Raw genomic sequence first — 17,457 nt, 5'->3', positions numbered from 1 at the left:
AGCATTCACATGGTACATTCTAAATTGTTGGGTAGGCTAACGCGATGCGTTTTTCAAATCAAATTAGACAGACCGCAACAACAAATCAAGACCAGTTTTATTATGTTATTCTACAGAAGGACCTTAACATAATATTATTTTAAATATTCTAAAGCATAATTTTTTATACAGCAATAACGTTCTCTTCTCGTTCAATTGTAGTATAAAATATGACCGTTAGATAGCTTAAGTAGCCGCTAGAAGTCCGAGTTTGGCAATGGGTTGCCGCTACCGGCCTTGTGTTGTCTAGTGGGCTACTGGATTAGGGTCTTCGTCGCGCATCGTACTTCTCTTGTCAATTCACACGTTTCAGACCTCCATCAGGCTTTGCATTATCTAGGAAGACGCGCTTCCCATTTCTTTCCAGTTTTAGTTTGACGGAGTTCTATTATGGCTGCAAATATTAGTGATACTGCGGCTGCCGCATTTGTTTATTCATATCTTCAAGAAAAAGATCCAAATTACGCTGAAGCTTTCAAGAAAAAAACGAATGCAGTAAGATATATCTCTTTTCTGTTTTACACGTGGTCTCAGTGTCTAGAACCACGTGGTCGCGTCCATGGGTTTCTAGGATTTCTAGCTGTAGACTGAAACCGTATTTTGTTTATGGATAGTATGATTATGCTTAATTGATTTAATTATGTATAAGTTTTTGAAGCTACAAGATAATAGTATATTTATGTTTATAGCCAGCACTTCTCAAAGGATCACCTTCACTAAAAGATGTCATCGATCATTTTCAAAAGTTAGTCTATTTGATTATATTTTACATTGAATATTGTTCATTGTTGCAATATTGTGTGATGTTTTTTTGCCTTACAGAACATCCCCTTTGAAGAGACGGATTTCACTGGAAAACATGCCATCGTCAAAAAAATTGAAAACTGAAAGTAGTGACAGTGAGTCTGGTAAGATGCCAAATATTTATCTCTCTCTGCACATTAGAATAGAATCATGGCTATGTTCTGTTCTGTTATTACTGTTCTATTACTATTCTATTACTATTATTAGATTCTGGAATGGATGAAACAAAACCTGCCCAAGTAACCAGTAATGGTGTGTCACCAAAGACAAATATCATGGCTAAACCAGTTGCAAGTGATTCTTCTAGTGAAAGTGATTCTTCTGATGAAGAAACTCCAGTTGCTAAAACCACTCCTGTTAAAATGTTGAACAAGCCTCAGGTGACCCCTGCAAAAGCTATTGTACAGAAAAAGTCAGATTCTAGTTCTTCAGACTCTGAGTCAGACTCCAGCGAAGAGGTTTGTTTCCTGACTTTCCATTGTTGAGTTTTAGCTAATGTTATTTGCTAACAGGAAGTCCCCAAACCAGCAAATGGGCCTAAAGCTGCAGTCAAAATCACTGCACCTGTTAAACAGATACCTAAAAAGGCTGAGTCATCTTCAGAAGAGTCAGACAGTGAAGATGAGACAGCACAGGTATCGTTAAAGAATACCCCAGTTAAAATAGTGAATAAGCCACAGACACCGGCTGCAAAAGCTGTAGCTGCTCAGAAAAAATCTGATTCAAGTTCTTCTGATTCAGACTCAGACTCTAGTGATGAGGTTGGTTTCCTGATTGTTTATGTTTGAAATGAAATTAATGTTGTCTGCTAATAGGAACCTCCAAAACAAGCAAATGGACTTAAAGCTGCTCCTAAGATTGCAGCTCCCACTAAACAGGTACCCAAGAAGGTGGAGTCTTCTTCAGAGGAATCAGATAGTGAAGATGAGATGCCACAAGCAAAACCAAACAAACCTACAGCTAACGTACAACCCAAGGTAATTCAGAAGACGGTAAAAGAATCCAGCTCAGATGAATCTGATAGCTCAGATGAAGAATCTAAACCAAATAAACAATCAAAGCAAGCTACTAAGCCTCCGGTTAAACGTGAAAGTTCAGATGAATCTGACAGCTCAGAGGAGGAAGTACCAGCCAAGCCAGTGGTTAAAATAGCAGTGGCTAAACCAATCCGTAAAGACGAAGAGAGTTCTGAAGAATCGGATAGCTCGGAAGATGAGAAAGTCAAGGCAGTACCCACTGTATCTACGCCTGCGAAGATTCCAACCAAACCAGCATCAAAACAGGATAGTTCAGAAGATTCTGATAGTTCTGAGGACGAAAAACCAATGCAAAAAGCAGTCGCTGTTAAGCCAACTGTCAAACTTCCACCCAAAAAAGCGGACAGTTCTGAAGATTCAGACAGCTCAGATGAAGATTCAACACCAACAACTGCCATTAAAAAGGGTAACGCTCCTGTAAAAAAGCAAGATTCAAGTTCGGAGGAGTCGAGCGATGAAGAACCTGCGTCAAAACCATTGCCGAAGATAGTGACTCCTAATCCTGTTTCTTCCAAAGTTGCCGAAAGTAGCGAAGATTCTGATGAGAGCTCCGATGAAGAGATGTCTACGCCATCGAAAAATACCTCAAAAGCGGCAGCAGACGTACGAAATGGTACTCCTCAACATGCTGATCAGGTAAACTTTATTTAAACTAATAAATCACAAGTGTAATTTCAGCTCAATTTATTTTTAGAAAACACCTACACATAATTCATCTGGTACATTTAGTAAGGTAAGCACATCAAACATCTTTTCTAATCGTTGCACATTTTTTTTTTTATTATTATTGCGTACTAATTTGATTGTGCTGCGTAGAGTCCTAGCGCTGTAGCTTCCACTACACCGAACGACCTAAACAGGTCTGCCAATGGTGGAAGTGCACGCAGAACGGTAAATATTTAGTCGTGTGTATTTCGGACTATGTTTGCTAATGAAAATTTTACACAGCCCAACACTCCATTTCGCCGTGTCCGAGAAGAAGAAATTGAAATAGACCAGAAATTTACAGATAATTCTTTTAATGCCAAGGTAACTTTCAGCTTTCGTGTGTGGTGTACCGTAACCCGAGGAGTAAGCGATCCCTTCTGCGCATCAAGCCGTTCGTCTTTTGGAAATTACTAATGATCAGTTCTTTTGTTGATTGGCATTCTTAGTAACTCCTGCCGTTCCTCAGTTGTCTTGTTTAATTGTCTTGTAGACACAATTTATTGACGGCTTGTTTTGCGCAGGAGGAAGAAGCTGGTGGTGAAGGCGTAGCTGCGAGACCCGGATTTGGATTTGGAAGGGGAAGCGGACAAAATGGGTTTGGTAACAGGGGAAGAGGTGAATCTGGCGATCGCGGTGGTTTCCACCGTGGTCGTGGGAATGGAGGATTCGGTGGTCGTGGGAGTGGAGGATTTGGCGGTCGTGGTGGGTTTTCAAAAGATGGAGGTGCAGAGCAGGATGGGACTTCGCCTAGTGGAAACAGAACATTCGGGGGTTTCAGAGGAGGATTTGGTGGATCAAACCGTGGCAGCGAAGGCGGTTTTAGAGGTGGCCGTGCTGGATTTTCCCGACCAGAACAAGACGCACAGGCCGGAGATGCTACGAATAACGACAGTGGCAATCGTCGAGGAGGATTTGGCGGGGGCTTTGGTGGTCCCAGTCGAGGTGGTTTTAGGGGTGGAAACAGTGGGTCAGATAGAGGGCGTGGTGGTGGTTTTCGTGGTGGGAGAGGTTTTGGCAACAGAGGCTCTTCCGGCCCTAGTATTCAAGCGAACTCCTCGGGTACGGGTGTAAACAAGAAAATGGTGTTTGAGTAGTAGATGAAGTTAATTGTGAGTCTTAAATAAATTACTTGTTTATGATATATTGAGAGTGACACTAATCTGTTTCGAATTTTCAGAGAGGCGCAATGGGCTCGTGGGGTGAGCGTGCCAATCATGATTTGATACATACCAAGGGCAAAAGCTTTCGACATGAGAAGACGAAGAAAAAGCGAGGAAGTTACAAGGGAGGAGCCATTTCGTTCGAAGTTAACTCCATCCGTTTTGACGATTAATTCTTATTACATTGTTTTCTGACCCGTTTTAATTTCATCGGTTCATGCTGTCCTGACAAATTTGTTACTTTGTCATGTCAAATATTACAAACTTGACATCGGAAATTTACTAAATTGAATTTTATTTTTAATTCGAAAGCAAGCAATCTAAGCCGAAGTTTATAGACACATTTTAGTAATAGGCTAAATTTAAAATCTCCGGATGGTATTAGTAGTCGTTTAAATTCTGGTATAGTACGAAAATTTTTTAGATTTAATTGACTTTGTGAACGTTTTCTTCTTCCATCGTAAAAATATGGGCTTAACGTGTAAATGAGTTGTCAACGCTTCGTGGGAGTGCAGCGAGATTTTCTCGCTTTTGAGATTTATTATTTCTGCTCGGCATTTTTAAGGTCCATATTTTTTGCACGTTAATGGCTCACTGACATAATTTAGACCTAATCCCCGCTTTTCCATGTGTAAACATCGTTTATAGTGAATCATGGTGGTATCAGAGGAATCTGTGTTATTAGTGGCTGGCTATGTACAAACTATTGTAGCAAGCAAATCGAGATCGAATAAAAAAGGAGATCTATAAGACCCGTTTCTAGTTCGATAATGAAACTACTTTCTCAATTAAATTTTCTCTTTTCCTACAATCCGCCATAAAAAAGTCCTACCAAGAACCACAAGTTTAAGTCAAAAGAAGTTATTGTATGTGAACCAGCCTTACTCAGTACTCATAAATGGGGTAAGGAATATGCCGTTCATATTCAACAGAAACAAATCATCAGGCATGAAGGTGACCATGTCGTTTTGGGATACAGCGACAGGCGTAACTGGAACCAGCAAAACGTCGGAAAAAAATATTGAGAATCTGGGTTAAATGCCAGGTACAGTATCTTCTATCGATTGTCGGAAACTGCCTCTAAACAGCCCCGGATCGGATCGGTTACAAACGATTTGTTATCTTCTTCTAGCCGCCGACTTAGCCGACCTGGCGAGCATTGCCGGTGATTTAGTGTGATTCACGCGCATACGTGACATGGGTTTTTTCTCCGGTGATCGAACTATTAGTTCAAAAACTGGCTGCTTGGAAATGGGCAAGGACCTGATTTCCTGATTAAGCTGGGTCTCAAATAATAGGGGCTTGCGATCGGCTCCGAGCCAATCGTGGTTCGCATTTCGGGGCGGGGCTTTTGAGGATCCATCCCTGCTTGTAACCAACCGATTTATGCGAAAATGTTATCGATTGAGCTTTTCACCCCTATTTCCCCGATTACTTCTTATTTCTTAATAATAATAAAAAAATAAATAAATAAAGGAAGGAAAAAGATGAAGTTATAGGGAAAAATAATTCTTCTTCTTTCTACAACTTTTTCTATTCTACAATTTTTGCTGTTTCCAGGTATCATTAATTGGATTTATTTGACATTCACTTGTGCCTGAATTTCACGCGGTAAGCTCTGTTATGGGGCCTGTGTTTGGTTTCCACTGGAGCCTTTTTCTTGAACCAACAAAATTTCAATACTGTAATGTTCTGACACCACACATATGGTGTTAAGAATTTTTCAGCACATCTAATACATTTTCTCCTACTTGTTAATAATCTTTGTTTTTCTATACACATGCCTGTGAATGTTAACTTTCCCAAAAAATGTTGTTTTTAGTACACAACCCGAAAAACAAAGCAATAAGTAATTGCCAGTATTTTGTCTTCTATAAAATTAAAATCAAAGAAAGAAAAATTTACGTGTAATGCCAAATCAAGCCAGAAAAATAATGCTATACATATATGTGTGGGTTAAACAGATTTCTTCTTCCGTCCTTTTTTCTTGTCCTTCAAAGACCCCTGTTTTTTTGCTATACATCGCTGACAAAACCAACTTTCCGTTTCGGCAGGTGGAACTCGGATTCCGACACACACCCTTAATGCATTTATATGTGATTTTAAAAACGATAGACAAAAAGTGAGGGCAAAATTAATTAGAATAAAAATAAGAGTTAAAATAAATTACCAATGATACCAGTCGTCGCATTCGTCGCAGCCTATCATTGGAGTGCCATCGTCTTGTCGACCGCAGGCTGGACAAATCCATATTTTGTTGCCAAATTCGTCCTTAAAAAATAGGAAATTTACGCTACCGATTGAGGAAATTCGTAAAAAGGAGCATTTAAATAAAAAACGTAACTTACATAATAAGATCCAACTGTTTCTGTAATAACTGCCACGTCTCCAACCCCGGGTTTGTCACATTTCTTTTTCTCTTTCTCTTTATCTTTTGTTACTCGTGGAGGTTTTTGTGGTTTTTCACGTCTGACTTTTGGAGAAGGACTAGGTGTGCGAGGGGCTAGCGCAGGTTGGGAAGTAGAAGGGGAATCGGTTGTTGTTTCAACACAAGGCTTGTTTGCTGGTATTTCCTTTACAGTTTTCACCAATTTCGGAGGACGCGTGACAAGCGCAGAAAATTTTGCAACTTCAACTGCTGGTTGAACGGGTGACTGAACAGTTACATCCCTGTTGCTGCTACCAGAGGCAGTGAAATTACCTTCTTTGTCAGCTATGGCTTTAAATATTCTGAAAAGAAAAAGAAAAATGACAACGACAAATTTCCAAATGGAAAACGAGAAGCACAAGATTACAGTTTTGGGGTCGAGTCTGGCGTTAGCGGGTGTGGTGAACTAGGGGCAGCTGCAAATTTAAAAGTGATTTTTGGAACGGTTAGATTTTCTTCTTTTTCTTTACACTTTTCCTTGTCTTTTTCTTTTTTCTCTTTTTTTTTATCCTTTTTGTTTTTTCGCTCTTGCTCATCGGACACCTTTTCTTTAATTTTTTTATCTTTTTTCTTCTTTTCTTTTTCTTTTTTCTCACGCTTTTCTTTCTTTTTAGTGACAATGGATTCAGCTTCACTGGTTTCCATGTTTAAAGAGGATTCAGGAAGGCTGTCAACGATATTCGGAGACTTGGTAGGCGAAGAGGACATGGGAACCATTCTGTTAATGGTATCCCCTTTAGGTGGAGTATAAAAATCCGTTGAGGGCATATTAGTCAGGGGTCCCACACTGCTAAACATATTCGTGGGAGGGATCCCTAAAGGGGATCTCAATCCTCCTAAAGGAGGAACTCCCAATAAGTTAAATGGGACATTTGGAATAAACGGCGGTGGTATCAATCCAGGAACTGAGAAATGGGGAGGGAAAGAAAAGAAAGATTTTGGAGCCGGTGGAATAGGCGATTCACCGTGGACTGGTGGTGCAGCCTCAGAAATTTGGGTTTCACCTAGATCAGGAGTCATAACACGGGGAGGTCGACCTTTTTTCTTTTTCGGTACTTCAACACCGGGAGAAGCCATCATTTTGGACCTGTTTTGCCCGGATTTTCCCAAAATCGACAGGTCACTTGGTCCGATCGATTCTTCTTTTGGACAAACAGGTTCTACCTTTCCAAGTTCTTTTCCAACTTTGACCTTATCTTGGCTGTCAACAAAAATGCCGCCTTCAGAGTTAAAAGGAAGACGGTCTTGTTTACTTTTTTGCTTCCGATCTTTTTTTGAAATTTTTAATTTTCCGCCAGCAAAGCTTTCGCTATTTGAGGACAATACTGCTGCTTCAGGAATGCTTTTCAATGGACTTTCCTCAACCACGGTGACGGATCCTTTTTCAGATTCAGCGTTTTCGGTGCGTGACGAGATGCGTGTTGCTTGATTATCAAGGTCTTTGCTTTTTGGGATTTTCTTAAAAATATTCAGTTTTTGCTTTGTCGAGTCACTGACGACAGTAGGCTCCGACGGTTTCAATGATATAGATTTTCCCTTTTCAAAGAAGGCAAATTCTTCTAGCAATTTTTCTTTGTTACGTTTCTTTTTTATTTTGTCTTTTTCTTGTTCTTTTCCAGAAACTTTATCTTTTTCGGATTTCTCCTTTTCTTTTTCCATCTCCTTTTCAGCATCTCGTTCTTTTTCTTTTTCTTGCTCTCCTACTCGCTCTTTCTCCTTATTTCGCTCTCTCTTTCCCTCTTTTTCAAAATCTTCTTCTTTAGATTGTTCGGGTATTGGCTTCTTTTCTTCCGGGGTTTCAATTTGCCGATCCTTTAAAATTTCATTAAATTTCTTAACTAAATCCGAGTCTTTCTCGTCACTTTTTTTAGGAATCTCATCTGTTTTTTTAATGCCTTCAAATACTTTCTTAATATTAATTTTTTTCTCTGGAAGGACGTGATCCGGTTCTGTTTCAAGAAACAGTTTTCGAACTTTACTTTCAGGCAATTTCCCTTCTCGCGATGACGAAAGGTAACCCGATGATGTCATCATCACACTTGATATTTCTCTAATTGGTTGGCCATCATCACCCAACCATCCTCTAAAAGTTTACATCAAAATAAGCAATTAAAATCAAATCATGCTTTGTTTGATTTATTCCATACCCCTTTCGTTTCTCTGCTCCATCAGGTCTTTTAAAAGAATAAGGATGTGGAGACAAATTCACAGTTGGCTCAAAATTATCTTGAGCAACTGAAAGGGTTTCTGTAATTTCTGGATAGTCTGCAGAAGCTTTATCATCATCTAAATAATACAACAAAAAGTGAAAATAAAAATTGCAGGTATGGAGAGCTACTTTCTGTAGGGTATGGAAAAGATCTTTTGACATTTCTTACCAAGAATTATGTGCTGCATAGGGGGTAAATGTTCATGAATGTAAACAGGTCTTGAAAGAACTTCATGGCTTCCTGGTTTAAGAAAATTCAGTGAGTGTTCTCTGGGTACTGGAATTGCAGAAACATCTTCGTTAAAAGTAGTGGGCTCCACATTGCAAACATAGTCTGAAAGGTCTTGAATTGAGATACCCATATCTCGAAAGGTAAGTCCTAAGTCATCTAAATTTGGACCTGTTCGTCCAACTTGAGAAATACAAATTTCATTTATATTTCTGTCTTAAAACACAATTAATGGTCTTACACTGTTCTGAATATCTGTGCACTGAACGCCCTATCTCAGTTAGGTATTTCTGAAGAACTTCGGTCAGCAAGTCTAGTGAAGAAGCATGAATTCCATTCCAACCTATATTATGGCTACAATGTCCAACGACTTGTCGCAAAACTTCTGTCTGAAATTCGTTCATCTTTCCAAAGCTATATAACCTTCAAGAGAATTAATACAAAAACAAAACAAAAACAAACATCAAATAAGTAAATACCACTACCTCAAAAAAAGAAACACAGGAAACACATCGATGTATTCGTTTTGTTACTTCTTCTGATTGTTCCGTAAAATAGGGTCAGCGTGAAGTGCGAATGCGGACTGCAGACCGGGTAATCTGCGGATTTTCAGATGCGGACTGGCTTCCAAAATTTCATAGCAAAAACAACAACTTGGTCTCCAGTCCACGAGACGGTCTCGAAGGGTCGAGACCGTCACTGCTACATCCCAGTGGGACTTTTCCGGCCCTCTGATTGGCTCTCTCCTTCTCCTCACCCTAAAGCCCCTCCATTCAAGGACTATTATTGTGTGTACAACGACACAGGGAAAATGTAGTATGACTTTTTCACACTGGGGGAAATCAGCCGCGCGGATATGTGTTCGCGACAAAGAAAAAGTTGCGCATTCCTTGCGCGCCATGCGCCCCCAGTGTGAAAAAGTCATACTACATTTTCCCTGTGTCGTTGTACACACAATAATAGTCCTTGAATGGAATGCGCGTTTTTCCCGGGCGAAAAAAATAGAGAAGGGGTTCATGGATCACGATCGAATCGCGGTCGTGGAATAAAGTGCCCAATGGGCAATTTGTAAAAAAATCCCCGGCTCCGTATCTTAATCGGAACAAAAGATATGGCTGCCGGAAAAATCCATCCCGCCATAAGAGATCCACACAAAAAAAAAATTTTCTAATACTTCTGGAAAGTGGTGTACAGTCTCAGCGGAGGCTTGTACAGTTCTGATTTTTTTTTCACGAATACATCTTCAACAAATGTATTTGTAAAAAAAAATTTAAAAATCTATCCCCAGTATTTACCTCGCAAATCAGCGAGGTATTTACACGGAGGCTTACGGGTATCCGCGCATTTTCTAACACTTGTGGTGGGTACTGTAGAGAGCCCGCTGCTTTATTACTAGTCTTGAGCTTCTTCAACTTCTGTTTTGTGTTGTTCAGAATAGTCGAAATACCCTTTCGGACTTCCGCTTCTTTTTTTTTACCTTCTCTTGAGCCTCGATAAAAAAAAAATCAGATGTCGCTTCTAGGAATGTTTGCAAAAACATTAGTGATTTGTAATGATATATCGCATTGATACTAATATATACTGTAGCGCCAATGTACTTTGTCGCTTAGCGCCAGATGCTAAGAGATGCAAATGTGCGATGTCAATGGACTTTGCCACTCTGGCCGGATAACAGAGGACTCTGAGAGGGGGTACGAAGATGCGCGTAGAGAGAACGAGAAGCCTGCAGTCGACGCAGTAGGCCATGACAAGATGCAAGCCCTACAGCGCTAGATTCAAGAACTGAGGGACGAGCTAGCCCGAGCAGGAGATCCTCCGAAGAGGAAGGAGAAGAAGGGGGGAAAAGCGAATGGAACAAGAAGCAGAAAAAGAAAAATCTGATTCGCTGTTTTAATTGCAATTAAGAAGGACACGTTGCGAGAAGCTGCCAGAAAGAAAAGAAGGAGAGGACGACAAGACCCAAGAAACCTGAGGGGGAGGAGGCTAAAGCAGCCTGCACGGTGATTGGTGGAAACCAGACTACGGGAATGACCAATGGTGATCGTCAGTCGACCGAAGAAATTTGGATTGGTGGACGACCGGTCGATGCCTTGGTGCACACGGGAGCAATAATTTCAGTTATTTTGCCATCATTGACGAGTAAATTGAAGTTGAAAATAATCCCGTGGGAAGGACCGATGGTCGTGACGGCTGATGGACAACCGATGAACCCGAGGGGAAAGGTTTCCTTAAAGGTCACGAATAAAAACGCATCCGTGGAGCGTGAAGGCTTGGTCCTAAAGAGGTTTGGACCAGAATTTATCATGGGGAGAAATTTACTGAAGCTGTTTCGAGAGCTTAAAATTGGTTTTAGCGATCCGACAATAGTGGAACTTGGCGCCATACATATGGAAGCGAGTATTGGGAACGAAATAGTGAGAGAAGTGACACCGATGGTACGGGTGTCGGTGTCGAAAAGAAGTGCGGTGCCAGTGAAAGTGTCAATCCCTAAGTCGAGAGGAAATGACACGATTATGTTACTCAGGCCGTCGAAGCAACTGCTGCAGAATAGTCGTTGACTGTCGGCGGGTCACGTGCTGATCGACTGCTTGAAGACGGATGCAGTGGTTTACGTGATGAACGTCGATAACGCGAATCATGTGATCGTAGAGGGAACATTCATCGGTCACCTAGTGCCCATCGACCAGACCAGTAATCTCTCTCTGGAAGTTAGTGAGGGGAGGGATGCAGCTGGGGAAGTGAGGGGCCGGTCGGGAAAATCGTGGGAGCCATCGGCATTCGATCAATGTGTGGCGTCAACCTTAGCGGCGCAAGATCGAAACGACCTAATTGAGCTGCTGATAGAGTTCCAGGATGTGTTTACTGACAGCGGTGATTGTTTGGGCCAGTGCACTGTGCTTGAACATGCTATCCCAACGGGAGGGGTGGCACCGATTACACAACTGCCAAGGAGGGAGCGGGAATTGATTAGGGATGAGGTCAACAAGATGCTTAAGCAGGGGTTTAGAGCCTGCTCAAAGCCCGTGGTCATCGCCCATCGTCCTGGTGAAAGGAAAAAGGACGGGAAGTGGCGATTCTGCATTGGCTACAGGCGGCTGAATGAAGTGACAACAAAAGATGTTTACCCACTCCCGCGCATAGATGATGCACTGTCCAAATGGGAAAGAGCGGCTCTGTTTAGTGTTGTAGACCTTCAGAGCGGGTACTGGCAGGTGCTAGTCGCGGAAGCTGATAAGCTGAAGTCTTCGTTACACCGGATGGCCTGTACCGGTTCCGGGTAATGCCGTTTGGGCTATGCTCGGCTCCGAGCACATTCCAATGGCTAATGGATATGGTGTTGGCAGGATTGAAGTGGATTGATTGCCTGGTCTGCATAGATGACGCGATAATCTTTGGAAAAGATGCCAAAGAGCATTTGTAAAGACTAGGAAAAGTCTTGTCGTGCTTCCGAAAGGCTAATTTAAAGCTGACGATGGAAAAAATGTGCCTTCGGGAACGAGCGTGTGTGGATACTGGGTCACGTGGTAAGCAAGGCCGGAATTGAACCTGATCCGGAGCACTGTAAGGCTATAGAAATGTTCCCGGGGCCGAAAGGTAATGCCAAAGAAAAGGCAAAGAGGAAGTGAGTGAAGAGCTTTGTAGGCCTTTGCTCATTTTACAGCAAGTTTATTCCGAACTTTGCCCATGTGGCGTACCCTGACTGATGAAGTTTCGGCAATACATTTGGGGTACGAAAATTGTGGTAAAAACTGATCATCGTACCTTATGTTGGCTGATGACCAAGCAGGAGCTAAGCGGCCGGCATGAGAGATGGAGTTTTTCGTTGCAAGAGTACGACACTTCCATCCACTACAAGAAAGGAAGCTTGCACGAGGACGCAGATGCCCTATCGCGTTACCCTATACAAGAAAGGGGTGAGGAAGAGCAGGTTGTGGTCATCCCAGTCACCGCCATAGGCTTGGATACGCTGTCTTGGGCAGATGGTCAAAACCGGGTGAAGCAGTGGCGATGGATCAAGCAAGTAATGATCAAGAATGGCTCCACCCAGTACGAAAACTTCATGCTGAAGGAGGGCTTGCTGTACCTGAGAACAATCAGGTTCGGGCAAGAGTTTGATCGGCTTTGTGTGCCATCGGAACGGCGGAAGGAGGCATTGTCGTGGGTTCATGATGAACCCACGGCTGGGCACCTGGGGCAAACAAAGACTCTGAAGAGAGCTAGGGAGAGATTTTATTGGCCTAAAATGGACAGGGCGGTTACCCGTTATGTCCAAAGCTGCAAGAGTTGCCAGACCCGGAAGCCGGATCAAGGGAAGAAGAAGGGGCTTATGGAGATAACGCAGGTGGGGGACCCTTCGAGCGTATCGGCATTGATGTCCTTGGACCGTTCCCGCGATCACGAAAAGGGAACACAAACATCGTTGTGGCGGTGGACGGTTTACGAAATGGGTAGAAGCCAGCGCCTTGCCGGATGCTACGGCCCGACAAATCGCAAAATTCTTCGTCGAGGACGTAGTGGTACGACATGCATTTCTACGGGAGTTCACCTCGGACCAGGGGAAGTGTTTTACGGCTGAAGTCACTAGTAAAGTGTTGGCCCTGTTGCGACTGTCACATCGCATGACAGTGCCTTACCATCAACAAGCGAACGGCCTGGTTGAAAGACAGCACAAAATGCTAGCAACTATGTTAGCGATGTACGTAGATAAGAGCCACGAGGACTGGGATGAAGTCCTCGGGTTTGTGATATTTGCCTACAACACCGCGCGGAAAGAGAGTACCAACCACACACCTTTCATGGTGGTGTATGGAAGGGAAGCGGTGATTCCAGCGGATCTGCTGGCGACGACAGGGCTGAGCCAGCCGAAGCTCGTCGGTGCAGAAGACCTAATGAAGGTGATGATGAAGCTTAGAGAAGACGTAAAGGACTGGCTGGCAATGGTACAGCAACGTCAGAAGACGCAGTACGATGCCAGAGTCAGTGCAGCACCAGTGTACGAACCCGGAGACCTAGTGTAAATCTTTCGCCCGCAGCGGAAGAAGGGGCTCGCGGAAAAGTTACTGCATCAATACGTGGGGCCCTACGAAGTGATCAGGCAGGTGACTGAGTTGAACTACGAACTTCGGAAACCAAGTGGGAAAAAAACTCTTGTGGTGAATGTGTCGCAAATGAAGAAGTTTGTTGTAGAAGCAGACGAAGATTCCGATAGTGACGAAGAAGTTGAGAAGTTAGAGAATCTCGACATCGACTTGGATGTCGAGCGTACCGACACCGATTTGAATGTCGATTGTGCCGACGCCGACTCGGGTGTCGCGCGTGCCGCCACTGGCTCGGATGAAGCACGCGCCGAAACTGAAGAGGGTATGGCGTGTGCCGAAACCGACACGGGTGAGACTCCTGAAGCAAACACTGGGGTACCACCCGACACCAGCACTGCTTCGGCAGCTGTAGAGCCGCCAGCCAGGAGAGAAAAGGGGAGAATTAGCGACTGGCCATTGGAGCTGGTTGCCGAAATGGACGAAGGACTACAAGACGGAAAGGTTTCTGCGGTCTTATCAGCAACGAAATCACCAGTGGGTCGTCCGACCAGGAAGAAACGGGCACCCGGTAGGATGAAGAATATGCTGTTCTTCACATTGGTCTGTGTCGTAGGCCAAATGGTTCAAGCAAATGAAATGAGAGGGAATAGTCCGGGAACCGAGGAGGTTACCTTGTTTATCGTTTCTACTATGATTTAAGAATATATTATTACTAAGTTCGATACGCTGAGTACGGAAAACCAAGTCTGGTCCGCCGCAAATGGTGCAATCACGCTGCCAGACGCTCCCGAAGTCGGCGTGAAATATCGTAAAACCCGAAATCGTTTCTACTGCCAAATTTTTTTGGGTATGTATTAGGATTGACATGACAAGTAACAATCAATATCAAAGACCAGACTATTTTTTTTTGCAAAATTCAAACCAGACCAGGGTGTGTAAAAACTTTTTTTACGTGAAATCTGAAATCATTTCTACTGAAAACAGATTTCACGATAAAATAGAGCCAAAAAAGTTCTATTTAACTGCAAACGACCAGACTAAATGAAATGGTGCAAAATAGCAACCAGACTCAAATGTGTGGGGTACGCAGGTATTACCCCGCCAGACGCGTGGGGAAGCTACGGTAAATGAAAATTTTCTAAGTGCATGTACTACCTAAAGACATCATTTGCACCCCCATAAACTAGGAATGATTAAATTCGTCTAATTAGGACGAATTTTTCTATGCTAATTATAAGTTTCTAACTAAAAGTTAGGGATATTAGTATACAGTCATGCGTGCAAGTTTCTTTAACAGGCAAATGGGTCTATATCCTTTCATTTTGTTTGGACGGAAGGGATACTATGGTGCCTACCATTCCCTCGTTTTCTTTACATTCTTCTCCTTCTCTACGTTTCAGTTAATTTTCCTCCTTTTAATGTTGCACCTTTTTCGCGTTGCAAAGAAAAAGAAATAGGAATAGCATAAAGGGGTACGGTAGGCACCAAACTATCCCCTCCATAAAAAAGAAATAGAAGGATATAGACCCATTTGCCTGCTAAAGAAACTTCCACGCATGACTGTACTGCCCACTTCCGTTATACCAGGATGAGTATCTTCATTTAGATTGTTCATATATTCATTGTAGTATATTCATTAGATTGTCGTGATATCTTGTGAGCCATCTCGCATAATTTTGATGGTTGAAAACAAAAAAACAATTAGTGATCTCCGGAAGAAGGAATATGTATAACTTATAATCGCCAGTTCTGATTGATCTTGAAAATTTATGGTGAAGGTCCAAAAGGTTTATGTAATTCACCCAGAACTGAGCAGTAGGCCCAACCTCTCCAAGAATGGTTTTGTGACGAAAGGCTTCGTACTTTTCGACGAGATCACGTATTTCAATTGGAATATTTACTGCCGTTACGTTCGCCAAGTCTTCTGGTTTCAAGTTCTTGAGTAAGTTCCGCAATTCTTCGTCAACAAATGTGTAATCTGCGCTCTTTATGAATTCTTCCAAATGTAGGCATTGAAGAGCCACTGCGAAAATGGGATGAATTCTTTTGCACCGGTTATAATGCTTTATAGTTAAAAACGCATTTAAAGAACCTTCTGCCAATGCCCCAGTTTCTGTTAAGATGTATGGTCCGCCTGAGTCAGCGATAAACTTTCCAATTGCTTTAAAAAAAGACAGTTCTATGTGGAAAGAACCAAGATGAATGAACAAACGATCGTATTCTGGCTTTTCCACTGCTTGTATTGCAAGAGCCATTTTTGAAATGGCAGGATGATATGTTACTTACACATATTGTTGGTTACATTCCTCGGCGATGCGTTTACTCATTTTCATAATTTCGACCATTGCTGAGTTAGAAGTAGGGGAGACGCCTAGTTGAGTAAGATAGCAAATCTGTTGCATGGGCATCAGATCTGTAACAAATTTCGAATTCCATCCTGTCCATGTTGGCGTGTTTTCAATTTGAAAAGACACAGATGCCATCCAAACCAAATCCAATAATTTTGCTGAATGAACGCTGGCTGGAACTTCTGCCCTTTTAGGGTATTCTAAAGAAATCATTGATTCTCGTGTCATTCTTGGCTTTTTGTAGTACGGTTGGATAGCCTCTGTGAATTCATTAAAACCCTTTCGACGACGAGATGACTGCCACCGTTCATTCAGTTGTAAGAGGTGGTTGTCTTCTTTACCGTCACCTATTTCATCAGCTTCAGGATTTTCTTGAAAACACTCAAATACATCTTGATACACGATTCCCACGGTATCGTGCATGGTGTCCTTTCCAGTTAAAGTTTTCACAAACAGATCATAATTGTCAAAGGCGACTCCTGGAGTTAAATTTAACGCAATATATTCATTTCGTTAATTTTGCATGCTTTATTCTTTCCGTTCCTATTTACCGGTATGTAGTTGATTTTGTCAATAGCCTTTCGGCTTCCCGTCACCGACTTCATTACTAAGGAGAGCAAAACATGCTTGGAAGGTTTACACCATCCAAACAATCCAGAGACCTAATTCTGATTTGTTTTCCTTCGCGAATTTTTGTTGGGTTGATGTGGCCAGCAACCAGACATTTAAAGAACTCGCTCAGTAGTGGCGCAACTTGAATTTCACCTTCAATAAAATCTTTTACAGTTACTTTAGAAGGAAAATATTTTTTGGGCTGCTTGAAAATAGCGTTCCGTAGTACAAAGGCGGCTTCTTTGATCTGGGAAACAAAAAGAATTTATAAAATCTGCATTAATAAAGCCATGACTTACGTACCTTAGTAGGACTATTCCTGTGTGTTCAAAATTTAGTGCTTAATGCTTCATCTATGGAAATTGTTGCTTTAAACACTATTTTTCCAACAGTAATAGTCGGATGAATGAACTTCGTGACTCGGTCACCAAAAGGGGAAGCAAAATTTTTTCTCCAATACTGAATTTTTTTGGAATTTTCTTTTCTTATATCACTTTCATCTAGCCCAAATTCTTGTAATATAAATAAGTTGGGGTTTAAGTTGTCTTGCTTTCGAAGAACATTGCTGAAAACGAATAGTTTTGTTTCCATGAACGCAGTAGATTCCAGAGCTTTCTGGCATATATATTTTTTTCTCTACCAGGAGGAAGCTTCTTTCTCAACTTTCTTTTGTTTTACAGCATTAGCTCTACGCGATATGCGATTAGGCAGGAGCGGTGGTACTTCACTTCTTTTGTGATGAAGTCTCCGATCGAAGAAATTTTCCTAAAAAAACTGTGTCATTCAGCAATTTGGCATTTGCTCCAATAATTCCTTTCATTTCGCTCGTTTGGCATTTAGCCAT

At 42.1% G+C, this 17,457-nt stretch overlaps 2 protein-coding genes and 1 pseudogene across 8 annotated transcripts; 1 reads left to right on the top strand and 2 right to left on the bottom strand.

Annotated features, from left to right (window-relative positions):
- Positions 1-322: 322 nt before the first annotated feature.
- On the top strand, positions 323-4,026 carry LOC116925086 (nucleolar protein dao-5). Of its 4 annotated transcripts, XM_032931704.2 has the most exons (11): positions 323-534; positions 729-784; positions 862-947; positions 1,051-1,301; positions 1,356-1,604; positions 1,659-2,516; positions 2,575-2,613; positions 2,697-2,771; positions 2,829-2,909; positions 3,110-3,697; positions 3,766-3,953. In XM_032931704.2, exons 1-10 carry the CDS (start codon positions 430-432, stop codon positions 3,680-3,682), a joined length of 2,373 nt encoding a protein of 790 aa, XP_032787595.2. In that variant the 5' UTR covers positions 323-429; the 3' UTR covers positions 3,683-3,697; positions 3,766-3,953. The 4 variants fall into 4 exon arrangements, with proteins under 4 accessions (XP_032787595.2, XP_032787597.2, XP_045031317.1 ...); XM_032931706.2 differs by lacking the exon at positions 3,110-3,697 and having other exon boundaries at positions 324-534; positions 3,766-4,026; XM_045175382.1 differs by lacking the exon at positions 2,829-2,909 and having other exon boundaries at positions 324-534.
- A 1,612-nt stretch (positions 4,027-5,638) lies between these two features.
- LOC116925907 (protein PRRC2C) lies at positions 5,639-9,259 on the bottom strand. Of its 4 annotated transcripts, none has more exons than XM_045175379.1 (8): positions 9,100-9,259; positions 8,856-9,028; positions 8,555-8,797; positions 8,324-8,462; positions 6,544-8,259; positions 6,097-6,478; positions 5,919-6,019; positions 5,639-5,828 (listed from the first exon to the last, which is right to left on the bottom strand). In XM_045175379.1, the coding sequence occupies exons 2-8, from the start codon at positions 9,016-9,018 to the stop codon at positions 5,705-5,707; spliced, it is 2,868 nt and encodes a 955-aa protein (XP_045031314.1). In that variant the 5' UTR covers positions 9,019-9,028; positions 9,100-9,259; the 3' UTR covers positions 5,639-5,704. The 4 variants fall into 4 exon arrangements, with proteins under 4 accessions (XP_045031314.1, XP_032788555.2, XP_045031316.1 ...); XM_032932664.2 differs by having other exon boundaries at positions 8,856-9,037; positions 9,100-9,254; XM_045175381.1 differs by having other exon boundaries at positions 9,097-9,232.
- Positions 9,260-15,387: 6,128 nt separating this feature from the next.
- Positions 15,388-17,457, bottom strand: LOC116924423 (annotated as a pseudogene).

This window comes from Daphnia magna, linkage group LG6 (genome assembly GCF_020631705.1).
Source record: "Daphnia magna isolate NIES linkage group LG6, ASM2063170v1.1, whole genome shotgun sequence".
Taxonomy (NCBI): domain Eukaryota; kingdom Metazoa; phylum Arthropoda; class Branchiopoda; order Diplostraca; family Daphniidae; genus Daphnia; species Daphnia magna.
This window is presented reverse-complemented; position numbering and strand designations above follow the sequence as displayed.